The sequence below is a fragment of the Tigriopus californicus genome, chromosome 4, assembly GCF_007210705.1.
Source record: "Tigriopus californicus strain San Diego chromosome 4, Tcal_SD_v2.1, whole genome shotgun sequence".
Lineage (NCBI taxonomy): Eukaryota > Metazoa > Arthropoda > Copepoda > Harpacticoida > Harpacticidae > Tigriopus > Tigriopus californicus.
Genome location: NC_081443.1, coordinates 4273832 through 4300993, shown reverse-complemented (window position 1 = coordinate 4300993; position 27162 = coordinate 4273832). Strand labels below are relative to the sequence as shown.

The 27162-nt window shown below is 42.2% G+C and overlaps 2 protein-coding genes across 2 annotated transcripts in view; one reads left to right on the top strand and one right to left on the bottom strand.

The window, feature by feature from the left end:
* Positions 1-5720: 5720 nt before the first annotated feature.
* Positions 5721-10693, top strand: LOC131879114 (ATPase family AAA domain-containing protein 2-like; the record flags this gene model as incomplete). The annotated part of the gene is given in 3 exon segments (XM_059225331.1): positions 5721-8991; positions 9064-9133; positions 9625-10693. Coding segments are annotated over 3 exon segments (4194 nt in total). The 3' UTR covers positions 10486-10693.
* A 2939-nt stretch (positions 10694-13632) lies between these two features.
* The window catches only part of LOC131878805 (RNA polymerase II elongation factor ELL-like), a 15022-nt gene continuing 1492 nt past the window's right edge, over positions 13633-27162 (bottom strand). Inside the window, exons 3-7 of the mRNA XM_059224933.1 lie at positions 22823-22941; positions 18653-18721; positions 17234-17721; positions 16040-16956; positions 13633-15892 (exon numbers count right to left, since the gene is read on the bottom strand). Of these exons, the coding sequence (XP_059080916.1) occupies positions 15719-15892; positions 16040-16956; positions 17234-17721; positions 18653-18721; positions 22823-22941 (1767 nt within the window). The 3' untranslated portion in view covers positions 13633-15718. The remainder of the gene's footprint in view (positions 15893-16039; positions 16957-17233; positions 17722-18652; positions 18722-22822; positions 22942-27162) is intronic.

Genomic DNA, 27162 nt, shown 5'->3' with positions numbered 1-27162 from the left:
AACCCTGCTTCGGCTTGGTTAACAGGGATGCCAAATGTGCGCCTCAATAACAATATTTGTCATAGCAAATGTCAAGACTTAGTTTCTAATTTCTAGGATGGAGTAAGAAACTCATTTTTTCAACGAAAATTTTGTGTGCGTGTTGTTGAGTTAATGGGATGATGCTAGCTCCATCACCTTTTTCTGAGATGCGTTGGGCCATATTTGAAGTTCACTTTGGCAGTCCTGAAGGCAAGTCAAAGGTTTCTACGTTCAATGCACATGAGCCGGAAACGGGCGATACTGAAGGGTGACTGTATATAGTTTTGTAAACTGTTCATAATGATGATGGTGAAGATTATAGGTACAAACGGAGCCTATTTTCATTACATTTGTGTTATCATTTTAGGGTTACTTGTCTACATTTATTCATCAAACGGATGTTTCGAGTATTGATTCAAACGTGTAGTCAAACTCGACACTGATTTAACCTAATGTTACCTCCCTGGTCTGACGCATAATGCAGGGATGTATGCCTGAAGGCGCGTTGGAATTTAGTAAAGAAGTTTGTGTCCGCCCATTCAGAATGCCAAGTTCGTATCGGTGCATGTTTTTGAATGCCAACATTCTTGTTATTTCATGTTTTCAACAAACTTTCAATTTTTACTCCACTATCGATTCCATTAAACTTGACATTTTTAAACGAAGGAAATGAATATGAATGAAATTACACTTACCTCTACCTTAAGTTGAAGTTTGGCAAATGGTAGTTTAACAAAATGTACGCATCACTTTTGCCAATCCAGGGTAAGGTTGCATCAATTGTGAATCTGAACCTTCCGAATCATCTAAATTATTATATTTTACGGTCGTAGAGACTATAAAATTAAAAAAAATATTGCACCCGATTTATTTTCTTGCTACGTTTTTACAACAATGAAGTAAATACATAACACAGAAAAGCCGCCTTGGGGGTGAACTGAAGAACCACAGTACAATGGAAACGACGTTTTGGGACCAAAAATCTCATGCGCGTACTCTTCTATTATAGTGGCTCTAGACCAGGCTACACAGGTGCCTTTCAACCGGCGATGCTAGTTTGTGCAAAATCGATGCTGAAATTGCTCATTGGAATTCGAAAAGCCAGAGTAGTGCCACTTTTTTAGAAAGCAAAACCTTCATGATAGTCATGAAGTATTTCAGTTTCAAAGTTCAATTACATTCGGCACTCTTTGACATGGCATCCATGTTCACATGATTTTTCATAATGTTTTACTTTCCAAAAAAAAATGAAAATCACAATTGTCAAAAGAAAAACCTCACAGTAAAAATTGATGGAGTTGTGCATATGATATTCTCACTCAAAAGTTCAACTCATTTTGAACCCTAAGACTCTGAAGGGAACTACGAAAAGTTACAAAAGGTTATTTTGAGCAAATAGTATATTTTTCAGGATTTGAAGAGGTGTATTTCACACAATTAGAAATTGTTCTTCTTATAAAACAAATGTTCTTCTGGATGAGATTATATCATAAAGTAAGATATTATGTTTTTGGTTGCAAGTATCATACTTCAAAGTGGACATTGGCAAAAGCTGCAAGAAGTATCTCTATCCATAAAGCTCAATAGTTGTCCATCTCTTCCAGTGCTGCCAGACGAAATGGATCGATTATCACCTAACTTTTGCCAAAAATAACCAGTTTCATCCCCGATTTTTGGGGCTCCAAAGAAAAATAACTAATAGATTGTTAAACACTCGTACGAGTTGGTGAGTGCATCTTTGAATCATTCCTGCATGGCATTTTTTCAACATCGTTCTTCTGGTGAGTGCCATAGTCGGAGGGATGATCTTCGCCAAGTCAGCAAAACCGTTCATCACATCGTCCAATTTTCTATAGGCAGTGGCATGTCGTCTTTGGATTTTGGATGTCCTTCTTTGGATGTGGTTGACGTGTTAATCGTTGTCTTGAAAAAGCCGAAGGAGAATCGAACCGGGATCTTCTCATAGTGGGTACCGCACTACCCACTACACGACATCTCCTCCCTTATTTGATTTGAACTTCTCAATAATATTTCATCATGCATGTTATCTTATCAATCGTTTCAATTTAAGTTCTTATTCGCTTACTCGTCTAAACTTTTATTTTGCATTTCGTTGCGATTTAAAACCATCTGTCAGCATAATGAACAAAAATGAGCAAAATATCTTCAATGAAGGTCGCTTGTCATTTTAACATAAACTTTTAAGTTGCAAGAAATATATGACCAAATTTGAACTCATGTATAAGGACCCCAAAATTAGCGAATAACGACAACCAACAACTTGTACTTAAAAATAACCCATGCGTTTTGGGCAATCCGCCGAAAAATGTTTGCAATTGTTAAATACGTCAGGGAAAACCTAGAACGAATTGTTACAGTATTGTTCGTATGAACTTTCATTTTACCTGCATACTTGCCGATACATATGTTTCAGGCCCATTATGATTCTGACAAAAGGCAATTCAATTTTCTTAGAAAAAATAAATAAATTATGCATAACTTTAAACAGGGAAAAGCTCTGCCTAGAAACTCAAGGCAGATGTCATTGTAAGGGTACAGATATTTTTGTTTTTGCTCATAAAGGATAGCTGCTATTTGACAGTCCACAAGTGTTTCTGACATTTTTAGCTTTATTTGCCGCCTGCAGGTAAAAAGGCGCAAAAATCGAAATAATTCCATTGAAATCGAAACATCAATTTCACTGTGCGCAGAAGAATTCTATGACTCTGATATGATTAAGTCATACCTTTGGCATCTGGTTCTGGTCTCGTGCAAGAAAGAAAATGGAACTATTTTTTGTTACACCAAGCTTACCATTGTTGTCACGACATATATAATGAAGAATTCGGAAAAATAATAAGGGTATCAAATGTATGAACCCGAGTTTGACTGACAAATCATAACTCTGTAGCAACCAACTTCACCATCTCAAGATGACGTGAAATCAAAGTCGTGAGGGAGAGTCCTTCAAAATTGGCAACTAATTCCATGATCGCTTTTGGTTGTGTGTCTCATTTTGAGGGAAATAACCGATTTTGTTTTGGGTCGTTAAGACATGATCTTTTAGGTCGTTTGTTGGTCCGTTGATCAAGGAAAAAGACCAGGGCTACTACCTATCGAAAATGTACGATATCAATGATGTGATGGCTATTTCAATGGCTTGTCGAGATTCAACCCTTTGGCCACTGGACCTAAACTATTTCTCACCGATCATTACAATCATCATAAAAGTTGAATGAACTATAATTATGCTTTAAAAAATCAAGTTGCTTAAGACTGTCCGTGGTTCTCATTATTAGGGCCGGCCAAAATTTCCAGATAAATATGGTCTTTATTGACAGCAAATTTTTCAGCAAAAAACAAAAATCGACCGAATTTGCACAAAAATTTGCAAATAAACTTTCCAAAACATAGGGACCAACACGTTCTGGAGGTTGTGAGGGCTGCTCTTGCCTTCCCTACCAAGCAACCCGTAGATGAAAAGGAGAATTTCATCATGATATCTTTCAGCATTGGGATTTGAACCTGCTTTCCCTTGCGAGCAGATCTTGCCTTGTTCATGCTACCTCCTAGACTGATCTGCATTTTGCACATCCTTGATATTTTGTGAACAAGACACGTCTCAGTTCATTAACTAAAACACAATAATGCTAGAGCGTAGCAAATGTAATACAGAACAATTTTATTAAGAAAAGTAAGTTTTCACGTTTCATAAAGGTAATGTAAACTTTTCACGTTTCATAAAGGTAATGGTAAGTGAATTTTTCCGAAATTAGCCATCCATCCACGTTATGACCATTTACCCCCAATGAAAACACGTTAAGATATGCCTGATTTTTAAAGACGAAGTTCATTATTCAAACAAAACTAAGTCCCAATATTTGAAATAGAGTATCTTAAAAAAATTGCAAAGATAAAAGAGCTATTTCAGATTGATGGAAAACATAAGCGGGTGGTTTGCAATATGTTTACAATCTTCTTCAAACCTATGTGTACTTTTTTTTTAAAAAGATTTCCTATTTTAGCCAACCATAGCCAAACACAGTTGGATTTTTCGGATTTTTCAAAATCACCAGATTTCTGGATACTTTTTGTTGTAAATCACCAATCATCAGAAGCAAAATTTTGTCCCAAGATTACTTGAAAAATCACCAGTTTGGTGATAAATCATCACATCTGGCAGCACTGATCTCTTCCCTTTTGAAAATTTTTCAATACTTTCGAGACTTGTGAATTGGTTTTCCTCAAAAGTGTGAGGGAAAATGCTTTTCAGAATAAATAACATTAATCAATACATTTAGGTTTACTGACAGAATACAATGGAATTAGCTCATACTTACATGTACTTAATTAATTTCATGATTTGTGCTAGCCAATCCACTGCAGTTAACAGTCTTTTAATGTGCCAAAAGTCTTGGTATATGAAAAAATTTGGCTAAATTCCCTTTAGATTGAGAAGCTACTACAATATTTGTCTTGCTTAATGTAAAGTAACTAGTCCAACGGAAATCACTTTGTGGCTACAAATGTTATGGAAAGGCAAATGGATCCAATGAAAGAACATCGTCAACACCATCTTGTTTAGTTTCCTTGTGAGGTTTGTGCTAACTTTTCTTTTTTTGGGAGGCATTTTTTCAATGAAATGATGCTAGGAAATTGCTAAACTGCAAGACAAGCTTTTACAATTTTTTTTGTTCAATGTTTCGCAACGCTTCTGAGCTTCGAGCCTTTAATCCCTTTAATACATGTAAAGACCCAAATGAGAAGTATTTCTTGGCCAAGCGCTCTCTATTTGACTCTCTTTGTATGTCATTTCAAAACATCAGCTGATTGAAATTTGTTTTCGATGTTTTGGCGCACGTTTAGCACGAACGGGCAGCGTGAAAAAGTCACGAACGCAGGGACACCAACCGGGAAGGGCAAAAACTACCAACTGGTTGTCCTGTATGGTCCTACCGCCTCCATGAATCCTAAATACAATGACTGAAGATTTGATTTCAGATTAACACACAAAATTGGTCAGAAAACGTTTTGCATTTTTCTCTTAAAATAGAGAAAAATGTAGTTTGGCAAACCATGGCTAAACGGAAATTAGAGATGTCACCAATTTAGCAGCCCTGTTCTAGCGGTGCCCAGACGCTGCCCACTGCAATATTTCTCTCAGCGTGGCATTTATGCGCCGGAAAGTCTATGATTTCAATGGGAATAATTTGCTCCATGGGCAGTTTGGAAAAGGTATCACTCATTGAAGGCCAGAAATAGCAAATCGATGCCATTGGCCAAGGCTGTTCTTGACTGCCTTGTGGATGGTTATCTTGTCAATTGGCCGTCATCGGATTCATTTCCACTTTGTTAGGTCACGCTGAAAGCTGTCGGTGTGTTTTTTGTTAGTTTTAACTCCAGCAAAACAACGACGCCTGGTCGGTTCAGAGCTAAGACCGCATCCTAGTCGACACCAACGAGGTCCAAATCCACACACCCGGTCAGGCCAGGGGGTCGAGTTTCAACTTCCCCTGACTCCCACTGAGAGAAGAGAGCCCCCTAAAGGGACGGGAAGAAAGAAACAAAGACAAAAGGGGAGAAAAAATGAGGCCTTGAAATCAGGCTGACTTGGTCTGCGTCGGCCCAAGTGTCGCTTTAGGTGGCTCGCCGTTTGGTCGGCTTTGGCCCGTGATATCGTGTGGTTGAGCTTGTACCCATGCCCAGGATGTCTCCGCCCCGACTCAAGCGACAAACGCGCTCCTCGCTACCCTCGACGGTGGCCTCGCCGTCGCCTGCCGCTCCGGTGGGCTTGCGCTCCTCGTCCTCACCCTCGCATTCGACCCGTCGACAGTCGCCGCGTTCGCCTACAGCCTTGTCTCCACGCGCTCGACGAGCTTCTACCTCCCGGGCCTTTGTGGAAACCCCGTCGATGACGGCTGGGGTCGTGCCCGACCCGCGTCTGAGCCCTGTTACTTTGAGTGGTCCGCCCGTGGCTGCCCTGCCCGTGGTGCTAGCTGAGCCCAACCCGGATTTGTCGGCCTCCATGGTGATTCGTCGTTCCAGTCGACAGCGTAAGCTCAATTACACATGTATGGGTACGGATTGGATGGTGCACAATGATGTAATCTTGCACCGTAAGATGGTTCAAGACGGCCGCGTCAGCCAGTATCATCGCCCTCGCCGCGCTCCTCAAGGATCAGATGTCGGAGAAGATGAAGAGCAACCTACCCCGGAGGAGCCGGTGAGTGCGGGTCCTCGGGCCGAATCGCCCTTTTTCCGTCATCATGTCCAATTTTCGCCCTCGGCTAAGGCGGCCTCGCCCTATCGCGGTCGTCGGCGATTGCGTCGAGTCCAATTGCACAATTTGACATCTGAGGACGAACAAAGCGAGTTTCAACGCCGATTCACCCGCGATCTCCGCTCACGTCAGTCCAAAGCACGACAGCGCTATCACGAAACCTTGACTAGTGAGGATGATTTTGACGAAATCACGGATCAACCGTCGCCCAGAACCTCACGGGCCGTTGTCAAGTCGGACGAAGCCGCCCGGCGGCCACAATCCAGCAGTCCGAAGAGTTCCAAAGTAACCCCCGTTACCGCCACCCGAGAGCTACCGGCCGTCGAGGAGCACGGTGATGAAGCTATGGACGAAGCCTCTCATTTGGAGCCACCACCCCCCGATCACCGCCAACGACGTAGTCTTCGGCAAAGAAATCAAATGAGTAGTAGCCGACCGGCCGACCAGCCTTCCTCGGCCGAGTCTGAGTCTGAACAGACGGGGGATGAAGCCGAAACGGCCGCTGAAAAGCCCCGCGAGCGTCCCTCGGTAGTGCAAGTGATTGAATCGGGTGTCGGTGCTACAATGCGTAATGGTCGTCCCATGCGGAGTCGCATGCCCGTCAACCGATTCCAATATGAAGTTCCTGAACCAAATGCGAGCCGTGCCTCTCGACGTGGATCCCAGGAACTTCGCAATCTTGATCAATATTCCTCGGATGAGGAATTTCATGCGAATGGCGGGTCTGCGGGTCTCAATGGTCGTCGACGGGGCAATCGTTATAACATGCGTGAGAACCGACAAACTATTCGGCGTTTCGAAGAGGAAAATGTGGAAAGAAGCTCTTCTCGACCGAATAACGTACTTAGACGAACCAACAACTTACCCAATGCTAACGGAAGAACCTTAAGACCCACTCCGAAGCAATCCAAGGAGAACCAAGTCCGTTATCGGGACACCAGTTCGAGTAGCTCCGAAGACGACAAGACGGACGATGAGAAATTCCAGAAGCGGAAAACCAAGCGGATGAATATTGAGCGGGCCAAATTGTTGCCTTTGAACCTGGGAAAAGATGACGTGTCCAAGGCCATTTTCCGTGATCGTCAAAAAGTGGGCGCCAGTTTGGCAGATGTATCACCCATGGAGATGGACATGGGTGTGACCTTTGAAAGTGTTGGTGGATTGGAAAGGCACATTGACAGTCTGAAGGAGATGGTCGTATTTCCATTGCTCTATCCGGAGGTGTTCAAGAACTTTTCTCTTGCCCCACCCAGGGGAGTTTTGTTCTATGGCCCGCCTGGCACGGGAAAAACTTTAGTGGCTCGAGCGCTAGCCTCTGAATGCTCAAATGACGGACGCAAAGTAGCCTTCTTCATGCGAAAAGGAGCGGATTGTCTCAGTAAATGGATTGGTGAATCCGAACGCCAACTCCGACTCCTGTTTGACCAAGCCTACCTAATGCGTCCGTCTATTATCTTTTTTGATGAAATCGATGGTTTGGCCCCTGTCAGGTCCTCCCGGCAAGATCAAATTCATTCCAGTATTGTTTCAACTTTATTGGCTCTCATGGATGGGTTGGACAACCGAGGTGAAATTATCGTCATTGGAGCCACCAATCGAATTGAAAACATCGATCCCGCTCTTCGTCGGCCGGGTCGTTTTGACCGTGAATTGCGTTTTGGTTTGCCCACGAGAAATGCTCGGAAAGAAATTTTAAGCCTTCATACCAAGTCTTGGATCCCTCAAGTCCCAGATAATGTGGTCAATATGTTGGCTGACGAGACTATAGGCTATTGCGGGGCCGATTTAAAGGGTCTCTGTGCCGAGGCTGCTTTATTGGCTCTTCGACGACGATACCCACAAGTTTATCAAACGAATCAAAAGCTGGCCATTGATGTGAACAAGATACTCGTAGAGGATCGTGATTTCAAAGCTGCCATGAAACAAATGGTTCCTTCCACTCATCGTGTTCAAGATCAACATCAATCTCCTATCCCTCACGATCTCAAACCATTGTTGCAGACCACTGTAGATGAGGTGTGCGCCAGGGTTCATTACCTGCTCCCATGTGCAGAAAAGAGAGCTGATCAAATGACTTATAACTTTCGACCCAGATTGCTAATCACTGGTTCCAAAGGCCAAGGCCTAACCACGTACATTTGTCCTGCCATTTTGCATTACCTCGAGAAACTACCCTGTCATAAATTAGATATTCCTGCCCTCTATTCGAACTCTGCTCGGTCCCCTGAGGAAGCTCTACTCCATGTGGTCCATGAGGCTAAGCGGACCATTCCCTCGGTTCTCTATCTTCCTCATTTTGAGCGCCTCTGGCGCATTATGACGGACTCTGTGAAGGAGACTTTCTTATCTGTGGTTAGTGATATTCCTCCCACAGCCAGCTTGTTATTCTTGGCCTCTGCTGAGACATCCAAACATGGCAATGACTTTGAAGAAGAGTTCGAAAATTTGTTTAAGACTGATCGCAAAGAAATATTCGTTTGTCAGAATCCAGACGCCGAGGCCAGACAAGCCTTCTTCAATCCCATTTTCGAGAGTGCTCTCGAACCAATTAAAATGTCCATAGTTACTGAAGCCTTGGAGCCATTGGAGGTTCTTCCCGTGGAAGAAGCCAGAAAATTGACTGAGAAAGAAATTCGCAAGATCAAAAAGAAAGAACAAACTCGACTCCGTGAACTTCGCATATTCCTTCGGTAAGACTGGAAATCTGTTTTTTTTTTTAACACAGAGATGAACGATATTTAATGGGGCTGATTTATTTTCAGGGAAATATGGACTAAAATCAATCGTGATCAGAAATTTTTCATGTTCCGAATTCCTGTGGACACCGAAGAGGTGAGTTCCAATCCTATGTGCATCCAAGGTTCCCTAACGAGACGGCTAATTCTTGTGAAAAATATTGGCTATCATTATTGAAAAACAGTAGGGAAAGGCCAAGCAAGCTTAGACAAGCTTACGGCCGTGAACCCCGTTTCATTTTATAATGGATCCCCTTGGAAACAAGATTTCTGATTGACGCTTGTTGTAGTGTTAAGGCAGACGAGCTTTCAAGTGTCTGTTGGCAATAATTGCCTAACATTTTTCGCCCGTTCGAAACAGCAAAATAAACCCTGGCTTTGTTAGTCCCAGAATGAAAATGGGGGAACATTTTCCACGCGTGTATTCGGATGAAGACAATTGTAAGACGGAAGTATTCCAACTGAAGAAACAATTTGGCGCAGAAAAGGAAACCTGACTTTGACTTGATCTGCAAATTTGCCCGCTTTTTAGCTTTTCTCCCTCATCAATGTCATCCAAACATTAGCTAATCCCTTGATCTGTTTTAGGTCTACGATTATCTTGACTTTGTGAAGACGCCCATGGACTTTGACCAAATGCTCACCAAATTAGATAATGAAGAATACTTTTGTGCTCAAGACTTCCTGGACGACATCGACTTAATTGCTCAGAATGCATTAGCTTATAATAACGATCTGAATTATGAGACCAACAAAATAATCTGCCATCGAGCCAAGGCTCTCCAAGACTTTGCTTACGCCCTGATCAAGGCTGAAATGGATTCGGACTTTGAAGAAGAATGCCAGGAGATTAAACAAAAAAAGGCGAAAGATTCAAATGATAATGGTGTCCAAGAAAAGCCTCAAGACATCCCAGCTGAAGAATCGACACCCACAAACTCAGCCACGCCGTGTCCAAGGAAGAAGAAATCCCGGAAAAGAAGCAGCTGGGCGAAAGGGTTCGAGCAAGCTAGGAAGAAGCGGAAGAAGACAGATAACAAGGATGCCGATGAGGATGTCAACGAGGGAGTTGAGGAAAGCAAGACTAATGGCCACACCTCAAATGGAGGAGACATCCGTCCAGATCAATCCGGAGACGAAATCAACGAGATGGACGAATCTCGTAGTTCGATAAGTAATGGGCACCACGCCGAGAACCCACGCCCCTTTCCTGCAAAATCCCTGCAAAACTCAAAATCCTGTTCACCAAAAGGAATCATCAAAATCAACCGGACCAAATTACATCAAGTACATTTGGAATTGGTAAAAGCGACGAATGATTGTGTTCTCGAAGACCTTGAGCGAGCTTTCGCCATTCTTATGGAAATTGTCAACAATTTTTGCCTTAGCGAAGACCGTGAAGCTCTCGTTCATCTCCTCGAAAAACGAGTTATAAGCTTCAAGTCTTAGGCAATCTGTCGTCGACGTGTACAAATAATACTTTGTATCGCATCGTTTACAGACTCACTGTCTTACTTCCTGAAAACGTATTCATATTTGAGCTACTGGATTCACTCTTTTTTTGGATATCTTCCGATTCCCTTCAAAGAATGAAACATTTGTTGCACTGCCAGAATTGTCCCGTGTAATTCGAGAATATTAAACATTGAAAATTGAACTAGTATGTACAGACACTTTTCATGAGCAAACAACAAAGCAAACTCTAACTCTAAATTGATTTTAAGATGTTTTCGAATACATGAACAACAAATACAACTTAAAGTGTTCAACGAGTTAGACAGATGCTTGCACAACATTTCTTTCGATGATCTGTTTCTAGGGGGTAGTGAAGGCGTATTTTTTTGATTGGACAAGTCAATCCACTCAAACGGCCCTAAATCCTCGTCAACATGCAGCTCCTTCTTCAAGTTGTCTCTGTCTCTCGCCTTTGTTGATGTGAAAGAGGACAAGGAAATAAATCTCTGGGATCAGAGTGCACAATAAGAAAAGTACAGGCTGTTAGAAATATATTCTTGAAACTAGAGGGTGGATTTGAAATTGATTTGCACGTAAAAAATCGATAGGGTATTTTGTAACCGGTTTTCCTCTTTCGACATCCACACTAGTGATGTGTTTCGACCCGGCAGGTCAGCTTTTTAGCTTAAAGGACCTCTGTTAGGGCTCCCATCACAAGCTAAAAAGAATACAATATCAAAATAAAAACTCCTTAAATGAGTGGCAAAACGCAAACCTGCCGTTCTAGGTCTCGGAACCAGGGCTGCTTTAAAACCCTTTGCTGAAATTGGGCCTTCATTTCTCTACCCTTTTTAGTTGGAATGGGAGCCCTACCAGAGGTTCTTCAAGCTAAATAGCTGATTTTCCGGATCGAAACCTATCACTAGTCCACACTAGAGCTGTGCATCCGAAATTTTTTCCAAATCCGAATCCGAAAATTATTGGTCAATCCGATTCGAATCCGAATCCGATCGCATCCGAAAAGTCGGATCCAATGCAATGCAATACATACATGGATAGGATTTGAAGATCCTGCTGTACAGAGGAACAATCTTGACCATTGCTGCCAATGATAAAAGCTTGGTATCATCAGCATATTTTTTTCTTGCTTTTTGCTTTTTAGGAATTCTTATGAACACATATGAACATATTTAAGATATAAATAATATGGGTTCGAATATTGTGCCATGTGTTATGCCTGAGGTGGTCTCAACTAGGTCACTAATGAGATAGTCCACTTCAACCCTCTGTTTCCTGACTGTGAGCAAGGATCTAATACATTTTAGGAAGTTCTTGGGGGGTGAGAAGGTCAAAGAGCCTCTGTAAAAGCAGGCCATGTTCTACCTTATCGAAGCCCTTACTAGGTAAATAACGTCTGCAATATCATGCCTCGTCATTCCTTTCTCATAATTTCCAAGTATTTGATGAGCTGAGCAGTTGCACTCATTTTAGACAGGAAACCATGTTGATGACATGGGATTTGGCCATTTTGGAGGAGATGATCCAATATGTTTCGCAAATATCAAAGCACACTTTCAGTTGATTTTTGAAGAAAATGCATTCAACAAGCACTCTTTTACATTTGGACGTTTTGCGAACGCTTGAAACTTAATTAAAATTGCATTGTTGAGGCCTCATTGATTTCCTTGAAATTTTCATTGATCATAATATAACTACTCTTCATAAGTGTAAATTGGAGATTTCAAAAGATATTTTTTTAAATTTACATAGCCGATTTCACATGATGGATGATGGTATGCAACCTTTTTTAGCAATATTGAATGCTGGGATGAGAAATCACTAAAAGCCATTTGTGGCCACCTGGCAGAGAAAAGTGGCAGAAAATGGCTGAAATTCCTTCAAATTTTTGCCCTCGAGAAGGTACCTTGGATGAGAAGACATTACAAGCCAATTTCCACCACCTGGCAGAAAATAGAAGCTTCAAATTCATTTTTTTGTCATGGCTGATTTGAGATGATTGAAATAATAAAAAATGGTCTTTTTTATGAAATCGAAAATGAGTATATTTGGTATGGGCATTTGAGATCAAATAAAACATGGGGATTTTGGAGCTAGAGCCAATGAAATGGAACCATTCAAATTCATACAACTCGCGTTACTCATACCCACCATGCGGATTAATGGAGTTTGAAGGCCCTTTTTCGTGCACAACGAGTACAAGAATATCTCTTCATTGATACCTACCTCAGCAAGCAGAACGACAGGAGTAAACCCAGTCCCGGCAAAGGCAATGAGAACCAAGTTGCAACTTGAAGCTCACTCATGGAGAAGGTTCATTTCACTTTTGTTGAAATATTTTGAGAATACGAGTAATGCATGAAAAAATAGTCAACGAAAATGATCAAACGATCTCGCCAAATAATTGAACTTGATCATGTTGAACTTGAATGTTTCTGTGATAAAGTCCTAATTTTGAATACATGTTACAAAAGTGACTTGCCTTCATTTGCGACGATCTATATTTCAAGAATATTTAAAGAATACATTTTGAAAGGCTCCAAGGACTAAATTGCTCTAATGCAAAACAGTCAAAAAGGTCAAGACTTAACAACAGAACATGGTATTGCTTTTGACTTTTTAAGCTTTAATGAAATCATTGTTTTCCCAATTAGTCCTAATTATGAGAAATGCATAGTAAAACAGAGACGACCGGAATTGTAACTTGGGATCAGAACAATAAAATGCCAATCTTAACCTCTATGAATCTAAACGAAGCCGAGCGATGAGGCCCATAATGGCAAGGGCGAGATTTCTCTTTCGGGTGCGACGGTTGGATCAGATTCCGTAATCGAGCAGAGCAATTCAGTAAGGAGACAGTTTAAAATGATTTCACTTCAAGAAGCTTTTAGCCGGTTCATTTCTTGTCCTTCGAGAAGTAGAACCTTAGAACCAACAAGACAAGCCCAGTTTGGCCATTTGTGCAGGCATAGCAAAATACTGGAATAATGCGAACTCAACGATTTGTTTGAAAAAGACTCAAAGACGTAAAGCGAACAAAGGGTTGTTGCTCGGTTTTGAATACTGATTATACTTTCTTCAGTCTCCCACGAATCAATAAAAGAGCGCAGCATAAAGGCCGAGTTATGATGTAGGTCTGGCAGATTGTATTTATTTTTTTTAGGTTTTTTATCTGCTCATTTGCTTTCTTGCTTGTAGCCATACAATAAATGCAATATAATGAAGTTGAAATCCTCTGAACATTTGCCTATTTCAAAAAATGAAGAACGGCGGGCATTGAAAAACATGAAGGAAGTTGACCCCATGAATCCATGGGTTCCTTCGGAAATCAAGGATGATCTCGTGGGTAAGATCATCATCGGACACGAACAAGGAGAATCGGGAAAGAGGGACCAAAGAAAAAGAAAAGATGACGTTGCTGTTGATAAGGGTGATGATAATAATGACGAGGATGATAATGATAACAACAACTACGACAATGATGCAATGGGGAGTGGGGTTTTCGGCTTTTGGATAGAATCGGCAAATATTCTGAAATGGCTGGAATTCGATCAAGAGCAAGTAACATTCGGTCTTGGTAGGAGTAGGGTTGAAAGGGACCTGGCAATCGGCGAAAGAAGAATTACCAGGGAATGAGGTCGTTGGTAACAAGTACAATAATGATATAAAAGGGCCTCTCCCCTGTAAACAGACTACGGTTAGAAACCGAAAGGATTGTGTTTTGGGTGGTGGTTCTACCCATCTCCGGGAGAGAATAGGGACCTTCGGGATGGTTATCATTGTTGTTATTATTATCAAGAGCGTAGTGTTTATGATCAAGAATATATTGTATTTTTTGGGAAAACGAAAACGAGAACAATTACTAGCCTGAAGTGGGCAGAAAAACGAAAAGTTGTGTATGAATCTTGTGGTTTTGGGTAGGTGGACGTGTCTCTTATTGAATGTCAAATGGTGATTGATATCAACTATGATATGAGAAAGAGAGGGTTGGAGAATTCGAGTAAGATTTTTTTTCATATTTTGTGAAAGAGGCGTGTCAGTTACATATGTAATCCAGGCTTGCGAAAGGCCTCCGTGATATTTTTTTGTGAATTCAGGCTGACCACATTTGACAAATGACTTTTTGTGTCCGTCAAGTTGCATGCAGGTAGAAGTAGAAGTAGAAGCAATAGTGATAGTGGTCTTCGTCACAATAGTTGTAGTATCAGTAGTAGTAGTAGTAATAGTCGTAGTAGAAGTGGTAGTAGTTGTGTTATTAATCGAAGGAATGGTAATTATCGTCCACCATCTTTGATAATCATTTCAGAGCTCAAGTTGCAGTTCATGGCGTGATTGGCTTGCTTGCAATTGCTAATGGCACGGGAAAATGGGAATAATACGGGTCATCATTGTAGTCGTCGTGGTTGATGTCGAAGAGAAACGTCCTGTTTTGAATCACAGTTCAGAGTTGCTTCTTCGTCTTCATCAGTTTTAAGTAACTTTATATTAGTTCTGTTCGGGGATCAAGATGGGTTGGTAGGTGTGGGTGGGTGGTTGCTTAACACTGGGGTCGGGATTGAAGGAAAGATGATAGTCTTTTGGAGAACAGCGAGACCTGGATGGGTTGGGGTCCTTGTTAGACAATTTCTTCTCTTCCTTTCTTGGTAAAGGACATTTCTGCCCATTAGACGAAGACCAGGAGATAGACGAATAGATCGATATTCAGAACCATGAGTGCATATTAAACTTGAAATGTAATGGATTCTTCCTCACGAGAGATGATGGCAGGTTGAGAACGATGGTGGGATAAAACCAATAGTAATGCACATTTGTAGTCGTTTTAAAGTTTCTGGAGACACACTGCTTCAAGAGGCCACACTCGCCCACAACCACATACCGCACTTTCAGCCAAGTCTTTGAACCAAAGATCACTTGGTCGATATGTGGCCTCGAAAGGTAGTCCACTTTAAAAGGGAGAGAGCATGACACCTTGCAGACCATCACCGAATTAATGTCAGTAGGAGACAGCAGCCCTTTTCTTCGACGTTTGATCAGTAGTGCCTTGACACCAGGAAATGGAAGGAGACACGATCTGTATGTATTTTTTAAATATATCTCATCAACGGGTTTTCTTTTCTTTTTCTGGAGGAAAAAACAATGCCCCATGGAAGTGTTTGAATTGGAAATCAATCAATGGCCATCATCGTCAAGGATTGGCCAAAGCAGCCCACTAAGAGACCTGAGGCACTATAGCAGCTGGAGTGGCGTTCTTTTTTGTGGCTGCAGTCTGATCGTACTCGTTGACCAATTTCCTGATGTGGGCCAATTTGGTGTGCAGATATCCGAAATAGTTCTTCATTCTCTTGAACTCCTTATATTCCTCATGGATTTTTGATTTTATGCGCTGCAATGAAAAGAACGGTTCAAATCACGGTTATAAAGCCCCTCGCACATGTAACCGCAACACATCCCAAGACGCGGCAAAGCTTGTTGGTAACAAAAGCATGTAGGTCATTGGGACAATTCATTTCATTGATTCTCAAGTGCTTACCCGTCGTGTCTCGGACTCCCGATTTTCCTGATTCAGTTGAGACTCCAAAGCTGCAAATTTGGGCCTCACTTCGCTCAATTGCGAATGCAACTTCGTGTAGGTCTGGTAATCAACATCAAATTCCTTCTTGTATGCTCTTCGTTGCTTTTGAGAAACCACTTTGGTGAACTCTTTCATGAAGCTTGGTGGGGACTTCTTCTCTTCCTTCGTCGGTGAAAGGCGTGGAGGAGCTGGAGAATCATTAGCGGGAGGGGGAGGGGGAGTCGTAGAAGGATGGGAGGGTTGCTGCCTCACAGGTGCAGATTCCATCATCGGAGATGGAGATGGGGATGGGCTCTTGTTGAGCTCGGGACTTGAGTTGGGCGTATACTCATCCCAAGGAGGCATGTTTTGCTTGTTTGCGCCGCCATCACCACCATAATAGTTAGTCATCACAGATTCGTTTTCGTCGTTAAGGCCCTCTCCACGATCCACACCCCCAAGGATGGTCGTTTGATGGGGGGCGTTTTGGAAGGGACTTCCCGTCTTTTGCGGACTGCTGTTCCGCTCATCAGCTGGTCGAACATACTTGGACACGCGTCTCTTTTTGGCAGCGATGTCCTCGAAAAAAGCAGGCCCTCGCTTGCGCCCTTGGGGACTACTCGTGCCGTTGGGACTAATTGAGCTCGGCGGTGAGGCAGCGTGGGTGGAGGAAGGGGAGTGGCCTGAACTCGAGGTTGAGCCATCCGAAAAGGGAGGTGTGAGGTTTTGGGGTTTTCTTCGACGGAAGGCTTGGCGCTCCTGTTCAGAGTAGAATGGCCAATCCTCGGAAACATCATTCCATATGTGTCGGAGCAAGAAATAGCAGTTATCCTTCATATATGACACTTGTTTCAATATCATGGTGATGTGCTTCTTGTCCTTATCCCGAATACCATCTGGAAGAGAAAGTGGCAACTTTCGTTAATGATTCGAGACCTCGGTGCTTGTTGTTCAAAAAAATGTGGTTATTTCCCTAAGAGTGGACAGATTGCTCAGAAACCCGAACGCAGTAAACGGCATTAACATGAAGCCAGGTATTCTACATTAAATAGCATGTCTCATCACGAACACAAGTATTTCGCTGCAAACGTCGGTTCTAACTACGCAAGAAATAAGAAGCCCTGGAAAAGCCATAGGACCAAGGAAATCAATTTCAAGCGGGGAAAAACTCACCTCGTGTCACTCGGGATAATAGTTCGGGTTTCTTGTAGGGTCTCACAGCCAATAAATGAATAATTCGTTCCTTGAGAGGTCTTTTCATGATTTCTGAATGGGGCTTGAAGTTCATCATCGAGCGTCCCTTCGGACTTCGGTTCAGCATCGGATGAGTTTCGCTCAGGAAAGATGAGGAGGAGGAGGAGGAAGAGGAATTTGGAGCGACAGCCCTCGAAGGAGGAGCCGACGCATTTGAAGACGAGGAGGTTGAGGAGGAGTGCATGATGGTCGGTGAGCGGGTCCTCTGTGGCAGATTTGACCCACCTCCTGGATCTCGGAGCCGAGGATGCGGCGAGAGTTTGTTTGAGGGCACAGGTAGATGTGGGCGGGACTTTCTGACAAACTTAGCTTTGGAGGCCACCAATCCCTTGCCACAATTCTGTTCCAACAATTGCGTAGTACGCTTATTTTTTTCCTCATTTGCTTCAATCATTTTCTGACCAAACCTGGAAGGAAAGTTATTGATCAAGAATTCGTTCATTTCGGTGCCACATTCAATGCTGACAAATCCGTGGAGAAAGTCAAACGGTTTGAAGGTGTCAGAAAAGTACAGGTGATGACATAATGTTGAAAGCGAACAAGTGTTTGTTATTGATTCTAGGCCCATCCATAAAATATACGAGATCACTTCAGCTAGACGACGCTAACTGCAACAGCAAGTATCATACTTGATCGACTTGTTTATTTTTTGACATGTCTTAAAAGATTGGTCAGCTTTTCTAGTCCATGACGTTCCGCAAATAATAGCTTAAAAGAGCGTAAACCTACGGTGGCTTTTATAAATAGCGATGGTTCTTCCTCCATTCCAATTGAATCCTATTTGTGATTTCAAAACCAAGTCAAGTTACATTCATTACATAACACTCAACTTTCCTCCATGGGCTTCACAGTAAGGGCTGGGAGGCTAGTCTCGGCTGGATAAGAAAAACAATGGTACTCGAACTAATATTTAAGCCACATTTCTAGAACTTTATAATTCGAGCAAAATTTCTTATTGTATTCGAAAAAAGAGGAAAAAATAAATATAAGATAATCCCTTTTAGTAACAATACCCGGTGGAGGTACAAATCCACTTCTCGATGACATTTAACTTGCCCATGGTTGTGGCAGTGTCTTTGTTCTACCTAACAGCAACCAAACATGAACGAACACCACTGCAGTAGCTGTAATAATAGCCTCTCCTCTCAACAGCGTTGCCGTGCATACACATACACAAGCTCACACAGATAGATCTTCCAAGTCAAGACAAAGTGCAATACGCCGAAAGAAGCGGCCAACCCACATTAATGTTTGGTCTTCGGTTCTTCAGCAAGCCGGCCAGTACACCCAGAATATGTAAGAACGTAGTACCTAGCTAGAAATAACTGCAGTTGTTACCTTTTATATGCATCATCCGAGGCTTGAACGTGAAGTTTTTCGGGAATGGTTCCCAACGATACCAGAGTCCTGTAATGAAAGATCAGAGGTCATTGCTTGCCTTGCTGGTTTACGAACATTCTAACTTAGCAACAGGAGTACAGGGTATCACATCAAGCACCGCTATCTTTCCAGGGGCTTCCTGGGAGCAAAATACATTTTCGGCACACTATCCTTAAATTTTGCTCTCCTCCAGTCTCACGACAATCTTGGAAGAACGACGTACATCCCAACATCATTATTCAGTGGCAGACTGTCTACAGTTGTTAAACGGGTTTGTTCTAGTTTGGTCATTTGATACGATTATGTTTCAATGAAGATCAAAACCCTGGAATGATTCATGATCAATTGCAGTGGTGAAAAAAAAATAGAGCAATGTAATTCTGTAGGTGCTTTAAGCAAGTGGAGCATCATCCATTGATTGCTCACAATACTATGGCTTTCAATCATCACACACACACACACACACACATAAACAATGCTAAAAGATTTGAGCCAATTGCCAGGGTTCTGATTATCATTTAGAGTTCAGCGCAGGTAACGCTTTTTGCCCAGAGTCTTCGGCATACATATCCAGACCTGCAGCAGCAATCCTAAGTCATATTCAGTAAGCCCGGTAACTCCCAGCTCCAGGTGAAGTCAGTGTGGCGAATACCAACTTCCAAGAACCAAGCAAGGGTGGGCCAAGTGATGTGGAGCTTTGAAACAAGTACAACGTTAGTGTGTTCAGAAGGACCGCTCATGTAGCAACACCACCATCACCATTACTTCGACCAAAGACCAACAACAGCTACAGCATCAGTGGTTGTAACAAGCCAAGATAGCTTTTGACCTTGGACGCCGAAAGCAATCGGCAGAGGAGGCCAAAGCCAGCAATGTTGTTGATGGTAATACACATAGGCGAGTGAGTGTAGCTCGATAGTGAGAATGAAACGCGGATCCACTCCATCCATATCTAAAGATGGTTCGTGGCGGTTGTTGTTGCTTCTAGCCTCCTCAAGAAGTAAAGGTGGTCCGAGGCAAGGGCAAACATCCCCACCTCACCTCGTACGTACATACGCTGACGTTCTACGCCGCACATCGTAGGTGCTACGAGAGAATGTGCAGGAAGATGATCATGTCGAGTTTAGGTGGTAGAGATGTACCTATGGACGGCCAAAGGGACGATGGAGCATGAACGGTCGCATGAAAGGCAGATAGTCAAGGGAGGGACGACAATGGACGAAAAAATAACTGCAATATTCAACTACTTTTTTTTACTTTGCGTTCATTCTATCTGACTGGAAAGGATTCGGTTCGTGTCAAAGTTGGGGCATATAGAACAAAGGTTTTATCCTTGCTCAATGTTCACAGAATTAATTTCAACAGGTACTACAAACACGCTTACTACGTCAACAAGAGGCTTACGAAATGAACCAAATGCTCTATAATGCAAAAAAGAAGACCAAAAAAAAACCCGCAAATGTTTCTCCGCGAAGCTGTTGAGCTCATAATGTAATGTAATATGTAGAGGAATTGGTTCTCACATTACATCAAAGTTTCAAAATTTTTGATCAGAATAACCAACATTTGACGTGTTAGTAGACTGTGTACAGTTTGACAGATCCTTTACTCCGAAACCTTAGATAGACAGACAATGCCAACGCCAGTGGCTTGTAGGTGAACACCGACACCTCAAATCCACAGTCGGTTCTCTAGACGTACGATTAATCTTTAACCAAACCTTGGAGGTTGGTTTGTTCGTCTTTTGCTCGCTAGCCTGAGATTCGTCCGCTACCGGTTTGCCATACACTAAAAAGCTCACACATGTCTGGTACACGTATATTGGTTGGGAGAACTAGGGAAGCTTCTCTTTGTGGCGTATTCTTTGAAGAGACAAAGATATCGAAGAGAGGCTTTGTTTACAGTCAAACTCCTCCATCAATTGGGCGAAGTTACCCGAGGGCCATCATTACCACCACCAGCACTACCACATGAGGAACGATCTAAATCCTTACATTTGAAAACTTAATTGAAATCCAATGCATGTACATGTGCCAAGTCCAAGTATACAAGGCAACGGAGGGCTCACTTCGGATTTCATTTTTGAATATTTAGTAGTGACGATGAGGAGGCAGAAGTTGGGTCACTCTTTTGGATCCGAGGGCATTGTGCCATGCAATGCATTTTTTACGTGCAATGATGATTATTTGAAATTGGAATCAACAACAATTCCAGCCTCCAATGACGTGGATTGGCAATGCAGACCCGGTTTGGCCAAGGTCTCTTCGCATCATCCATTTCAAGGGCTCAATCACTTTTGGGAGGCTCACCAAATGAAAAAGAACGGTTGAAATACCAAAAATGGCTGGAACAAATTGTTTCCAAATTTCCCTCTGCTAGCTAGTGTGGCGCCTTTTCCTATGGTTTCTTTACCATACGTCAGAGAGGAGAACGTGTGTTTATTAATAGGCAAAGGCTCGGAGCATGCCGATCTAAATTTAGACGAAAGTTTGTGGAACAAAATGGAATCACGTTGTCAACTGAGCGTCACACACCCAACATCGAGGTGACCTACATTTAGGGAGGAATCTCTAATCGAGGCTGAAATGCCTTAAAATGTAAAAGAAGATGTAACCTCATTAAACACGTCCAGATGATATGAAACACTGACCTAGAGTATTGGCGTGTTATGTGGCAATAAATACCCTTCAGTTCCCTTGTCGTCCGAGAAAAAAGGGACTAAAAAGGGATCATATGCTCACAGAAAACAAGACAATAGATCTAAATGATGATAGCTCAAGTCAGGATTTCATCATCGAACCTGCTCTGGAGCTTTTTTCTCCATGCTTGCGACTCCTTCAGTATGAGTAAATGTCAAAGCAAGGTAAATATGCCCCCATTTTAAGTTTATAGTGTATGGCATGTACAGACAGTATGTGTAAATCACTAGGAGAGTACATTACTCATTACCATCTATTTAAGTATGCTCATTGGAGCTAATCTATCTTACTCAATTTTCTTGGAAAACACTTTAGCTTCGAATCCCCTGACGTGAGTTGAAGATGAAGTGCATGCACCTGATCCAGAACGTAGGGCAAGGTCGGTATGATGCAAAAGTCCAAATTGAGAGAAGGCGAAACGCAACCAGATCGATTTTTTGTGTGTCAATGACGAAATTCTTCCGAAATCATGTTCTGAAACCTCGCCATTAATTAAGTATGCATGAAAGGGATTGATCGTATGAGCCAACATGCCCAGAAAAAAAGGACAAGAGCCAACTTGAAGGAAGTGGAATCGATGTCAGGAGATGGACTCTCATCACAAGGACTACTTTTGCTTCCACTTCCAAGAGATAGCTCATTGAGGATATGTGATATAGAAATATCAGCCCGATACGACACCAATTCGTCCTATTAGACTTCTTTCAGTGATAGATCACCATCATGGACTTCGGTTGCTATTTGGAAGCGATCTACTTCCTGATCCGAAATCACTCCAATCGTGACCATTTTTCTGGGAGTTAGCTATGTTCGTCATGTTCTAAGGGGAAAGAGGCGAGCCCTCTCAGATTGATCAATGCAGCAGAGTCCAAATGTTACATCCACGCAAGATGAAATCAATCTCGTTCAGACTGAGCCAGCCAAAGAAGGATAGGTTTTTGCTTTCCAACGTATCGCAACTCACTGATGCACAGCACACATTCCCTGATGCGATTACAAAGTTTCCAACCTGTAGCTAGCCTTGTTAGGTAAGGCCTCAGGAATTGCCACACACCCATTACAAAGGAATGGTGAATATATGTTTATTCGGCTTTGTTTTCAAGTATCGATCCAGGTGCAGTCAATCAGTACTTTCTTATCGCGATGTCAAAGATTGCAATCGATTTGAAGGAGGCTACTTTGCGCCATCATTATGACAAGGTATGTCATTCCTTAGAGGTGCATTTCCCTTTGCGGCTTTGAAAATCTTGCTCAGATGGATTTTTTGAGAATTATGAGGGATTAAAGGGAGCCATGACATTTCTCGATCGCGAAAATAAATAACAATCACATCAACAGCTAAACCTTATTATGACAAATTCGACAAACATTCCCTGGTTACAATATTGATAATGACACAGTCGTTTAAGAGTTCAGCTGTAGTTCTTACCTGCTCGGCTCCGACGATAGACATTCAAAGCTGCCTTGCGGTCCATTGACATCATCGTTGGAAGACAGAGAGAAGGAGAAATTGGCCGACTTATCATGGCCCATGGGAATGGAGAATGCCTGAAACAAGGTGTAAGAACTGATTACTGAGAGTCCATGTAATTGTTTCAAATTGGCAGCAAAGCACCGAAAGGGTCATAGAATAAGCTCAAGTATGCAATCATGTGTTTGGTTGGGTTACATCGGGTAAGGGAGGGTATCTCATCCCAATCTTTATTAATTTCTAATATTTTTCCATTGATGCAGTTTGTTGAGAATGCGAGCATTAAAACACATTTGGAGTTTTGTCTAGAAATCATCATAACATGGAGTGTCCATTAAGATAATATTTGGAAATAAGGTGAATTGAATGCGAGTTGCATTTTCTATCCGACACATTGACTTTCCTTCTAAACGATACTCGGCATTTTCAACAAGACATTCTGGACATTGTACAGCATGTTCTGTGAATGAAGTAAAGTTGGCACCTAGTGCGAACGTTTCACCCAAGAGCCACCATGAAAAGTATTTTTCAACGATTATGCATGTGGCTCGTTCTCTTCGCTGTCCTCTTGAGATATTTTAAGGCCATTGTTTTTGGGTTGGACTTTTCTGAACGGAGTGCAACTTTCAGCCTAGTGATTTTTTTGTCCGATTTCGGTCGTGAAAGGCCGGCATGATGTCTGATTCATGATTGACTCAGTCTAGAAGAATGTAGTAGCACAAGGGTGACCATGACTTTAATCCAAGTGAAGGAATAAATAGCACTAAAATCTGGCAATCGATTTGAGAGCTATTACAAAATCTTCCGTCTGTCAAAATGCCAACAGATTGTCACTCGATCAAAGCAGTTCTCCTCTGGCCTCTAAAAGCAAGCATTGGCCTTCAAGGATATTGAAAGAAGCTACAAGGAAAAACAAAAAAGGGGCCTTTATCCAGTATCAAAAGATTCAAGAAATAATGCTTAAAAACTTATTGCTTGCCTTGCCATATAGATGATTCTACCTTTACACTCATACCAGATACTGATTTAATATTTCATGTCTATTTATCAACCCTGAACTGAATACATTCAAACCACAGTTAAGCACGAGAAGTAAAGAGAAGAGCATTGCATCATTATTGATCAACAGAATTGGGTAACATGAAAGCTTATTCTACAACTACTCTACTTTGCTGTTTGTTGTCGATCCTTCGATCACAATGGATTTGAAAAGGCTTCTTGTCTGTCAGGCTCACTCTGGCACTTTTGGTTCAAACTCGAGCTTTAATGTACGTACACTCGAGAGCCGTGAGTGAAGTAGGTGAAAAGTTTCCTTGCCCAAACTAGACTCAGCTGGTTTCAAACCAACTTCATTCCCTACCATTTAGAGGAGGAGGCACAAAAGGCAAGGCAGCAGTAAGAGCAGCTTTGTCAAACTGCTGCTTCTGCTGCTTCCCTTTCTGCTGCTTATCTTTAACAACCATCTATGGTAGTTGGTTGGTTGGTTGGTACACTGTATGTACATGGGGCAGAAGTGAGGCCTGAATAAAAGAAGCCAAAGTAGCTAGCGCTCGTAGCAGCAATTGCACCAGGTTAAATTGAGTAAGGATTTTAAACTGACAGAGAAAATGGCTGAACAAGCCATGGAAGACATGGTCTCGACATTCATCACCATCAGACTCTCTTTATTGCAAAGATTGAAAACAAGATTACTGGGAAGCATATTTGTACAGGTTAATCCTTGAATGACCGTCGACAGGAGTTCGCTATGAACGCGGTTCAATCTCTTGTACCAGTTTTAGGAAGTACATCCACTTAGTGGGTGAGAAAAGTTTTCAATACTCTTGAGACGGGGAAATTCCTCATAACGTAGATGGTTGGTGAAGGTGGGTTGCGTTTCAGTGCTTTAGAAGTACTGTGGCCTACGTACTCTTAAATGTCAGTCTGGATCACAAGGAAAAGAAGCTGCAATCACAGCATACATTCATCTACAAGTTCCTGCCATGACTACTAGTTAAACAAATGCAACATCCCGCGTTATCACAACGAGTACGATGCGAAAACAGAGAACACTACTACGAACAGGACAGGAGCGACTTTACCAGGTAAATATAAAAGAGCATAGGAGAATTTCCTGGAATCCCAAGCAATTCCGCTAAATCGCCTACTGAGGAGACACTACTCTATATCTAAGCTCCCTTGGAAACTGGATGAGCTTTTCGCACCCAAAAGACAAAACTTGAGAGAAGAATTTGAGACTGTTTGGCTAGATTGATACGAACTTTCATCTCCACAAATAATCATTAGTTAAGCTATAGAGCCTGAAGTAAAGTTGGCGGGAGAGGCACCACCATTTGACGGTTTCTTTCGCCATAACCACCACAAAACGTTGAACTACGTGAGTGCGTGGTTCGAAAAAGAAGTGGCAAGGACCTACGTATGCCACCGAGAGTGTAGGAAAGAACCAGGAAGGAAGGAAAGAGATGGAGTATTTGCCTTCAAGCACCCCATAACGGAGAAAGTGCTATAGAGCCGGGGTCTTTTTCCCTCGGAAACAAATCTTTACTTGGGGCACATGGGAAGGGAAAATGATCTTATTGGGCCTAATTAACTTGTAAATGGTTTTTTGGGAGTACGCAGTTGTAGGACATTGACCCGGAGATACTTAGTTTGAGCCCGTATCTCTCCAGTCTTGATATTCTTTTTCGGTAATGGTTGCTAGAGGCCAAATTTTCACTCGTACAGATTTCCTCTTTTTAGATGTGGTAGAAAAAAGAAGATCAATTCATCTTGGATTATCCTTTAAATTAAATGCAGACATCGTTCAAAATGAAAACTGAAGTGTAGGCATCTATAATATTATTTTACTCTAGGTCAGAAGTACTCACGTGTATTTCAAATTAGAAGCAACGCAAAAGTCATGAAAATTATTTAAAGCTCAATAACTTTACCCTTTATCTACCAAGAAAAAACACACACTCCCCTTTATTGTTTTTATGAAGACATTTTACCACCCCTTGATGCGAGGTTGTGACATGAAAACCAATTTTTCCCCTTGGCTAACAACTTTTGCCTTTTAGGTAGTTACTCAAACATCCATCTCATCTTTGAGTAGGGTCCTGTGGGGACACCAAATTTATCCTTTCAAAACCAGACCTCGGTTCAGTTAACTTCTGGTCAATCTGTTTCCTTCTTGAGAACTGGTTCGTCTGATATCAACTGACAATACTCCTCTATTGAACCAAGCCTTATTTGAGGCCCAGCCCTCAGCGAAACGTCTCTGTACACATTTGCGTCAATGGAGAAGCAACCAACTTTAAGGCGATCCTCTGTTGTACCCTCTTAGCAATCCAATTTGAAACCAAGATGAAACAACTCATAGACAAAAGTAAAAAAGATGGTGTGTCTCGCATTCTCAAAAGGTTATGTTATCAAAAAGTTGCTTTACATACTTGTTGCTCAGCCCTTAAAATTCGAGCCTAAGTAACGCTCATGACAATTTGGTTGGGCCGAGTAGAAAGACGGGACAGTGTTTAAGGTGTTGCTAGAGCTCCAATTTAACACAAGAGAGGGCTCGGTTCGAAGTGAATGGTGTAGTAGATAGGTAGATGGCCTTGTCTGTGCCCGATATTTCTTCTCTCTCTTTCTATCCTTTTGGAAGCTGTTGCAGAAGCCCTGAGTTCGATAGGATCTGACAATGCCAGAGTGCAGGTAAAACATTCAGACGATGGGAGCAACAGCTTGGCTTTGGCGAGGGATGGTCAAATTGATATTGGAAGTGTCATTCTCATTGGCTGGCATCACAGTGCGGCATGTTACACCATTCCACTTTTTTAAGTTTTTCATTTACTTAATGTTCCGGCACTCAAAACAGATCTCACCAGTGGATAGGGCTGGTTGTTCAAAATCCATCAAATGCGCTAGTGTTGAATAGGTACAGGTCAACCCGTGGCAGTGGAGTAATCCTATAATGGCCCAAGGCGAAAACCATTGACAATAATACTGGGCCGAGTCTACCCCCCTCCCCCCAAAAAAGAATCCAGAGAGCTGTTGTTGCTGTTGTTAGAGCCTACCCCCCCCCCTTCCTCTCTTTCTTCGCTTTGAATGATGGCCGAAGATCTGGTTTTCAACCAAAGAAGAGGTTGTCGTCTACCTTGAGCTCTGTCCATCGTTTTGACTTCCGTCTACTGCCCATGTTGAACGCTACCCCCGAACACTTTTAATACCATAACAGTCTTGTCCACCTAGCCAATCAGGGATACAGGGCCACCGATGTTTCGAACTAAACGGACCGGGCCTACTTTACCCACGTTCACCAT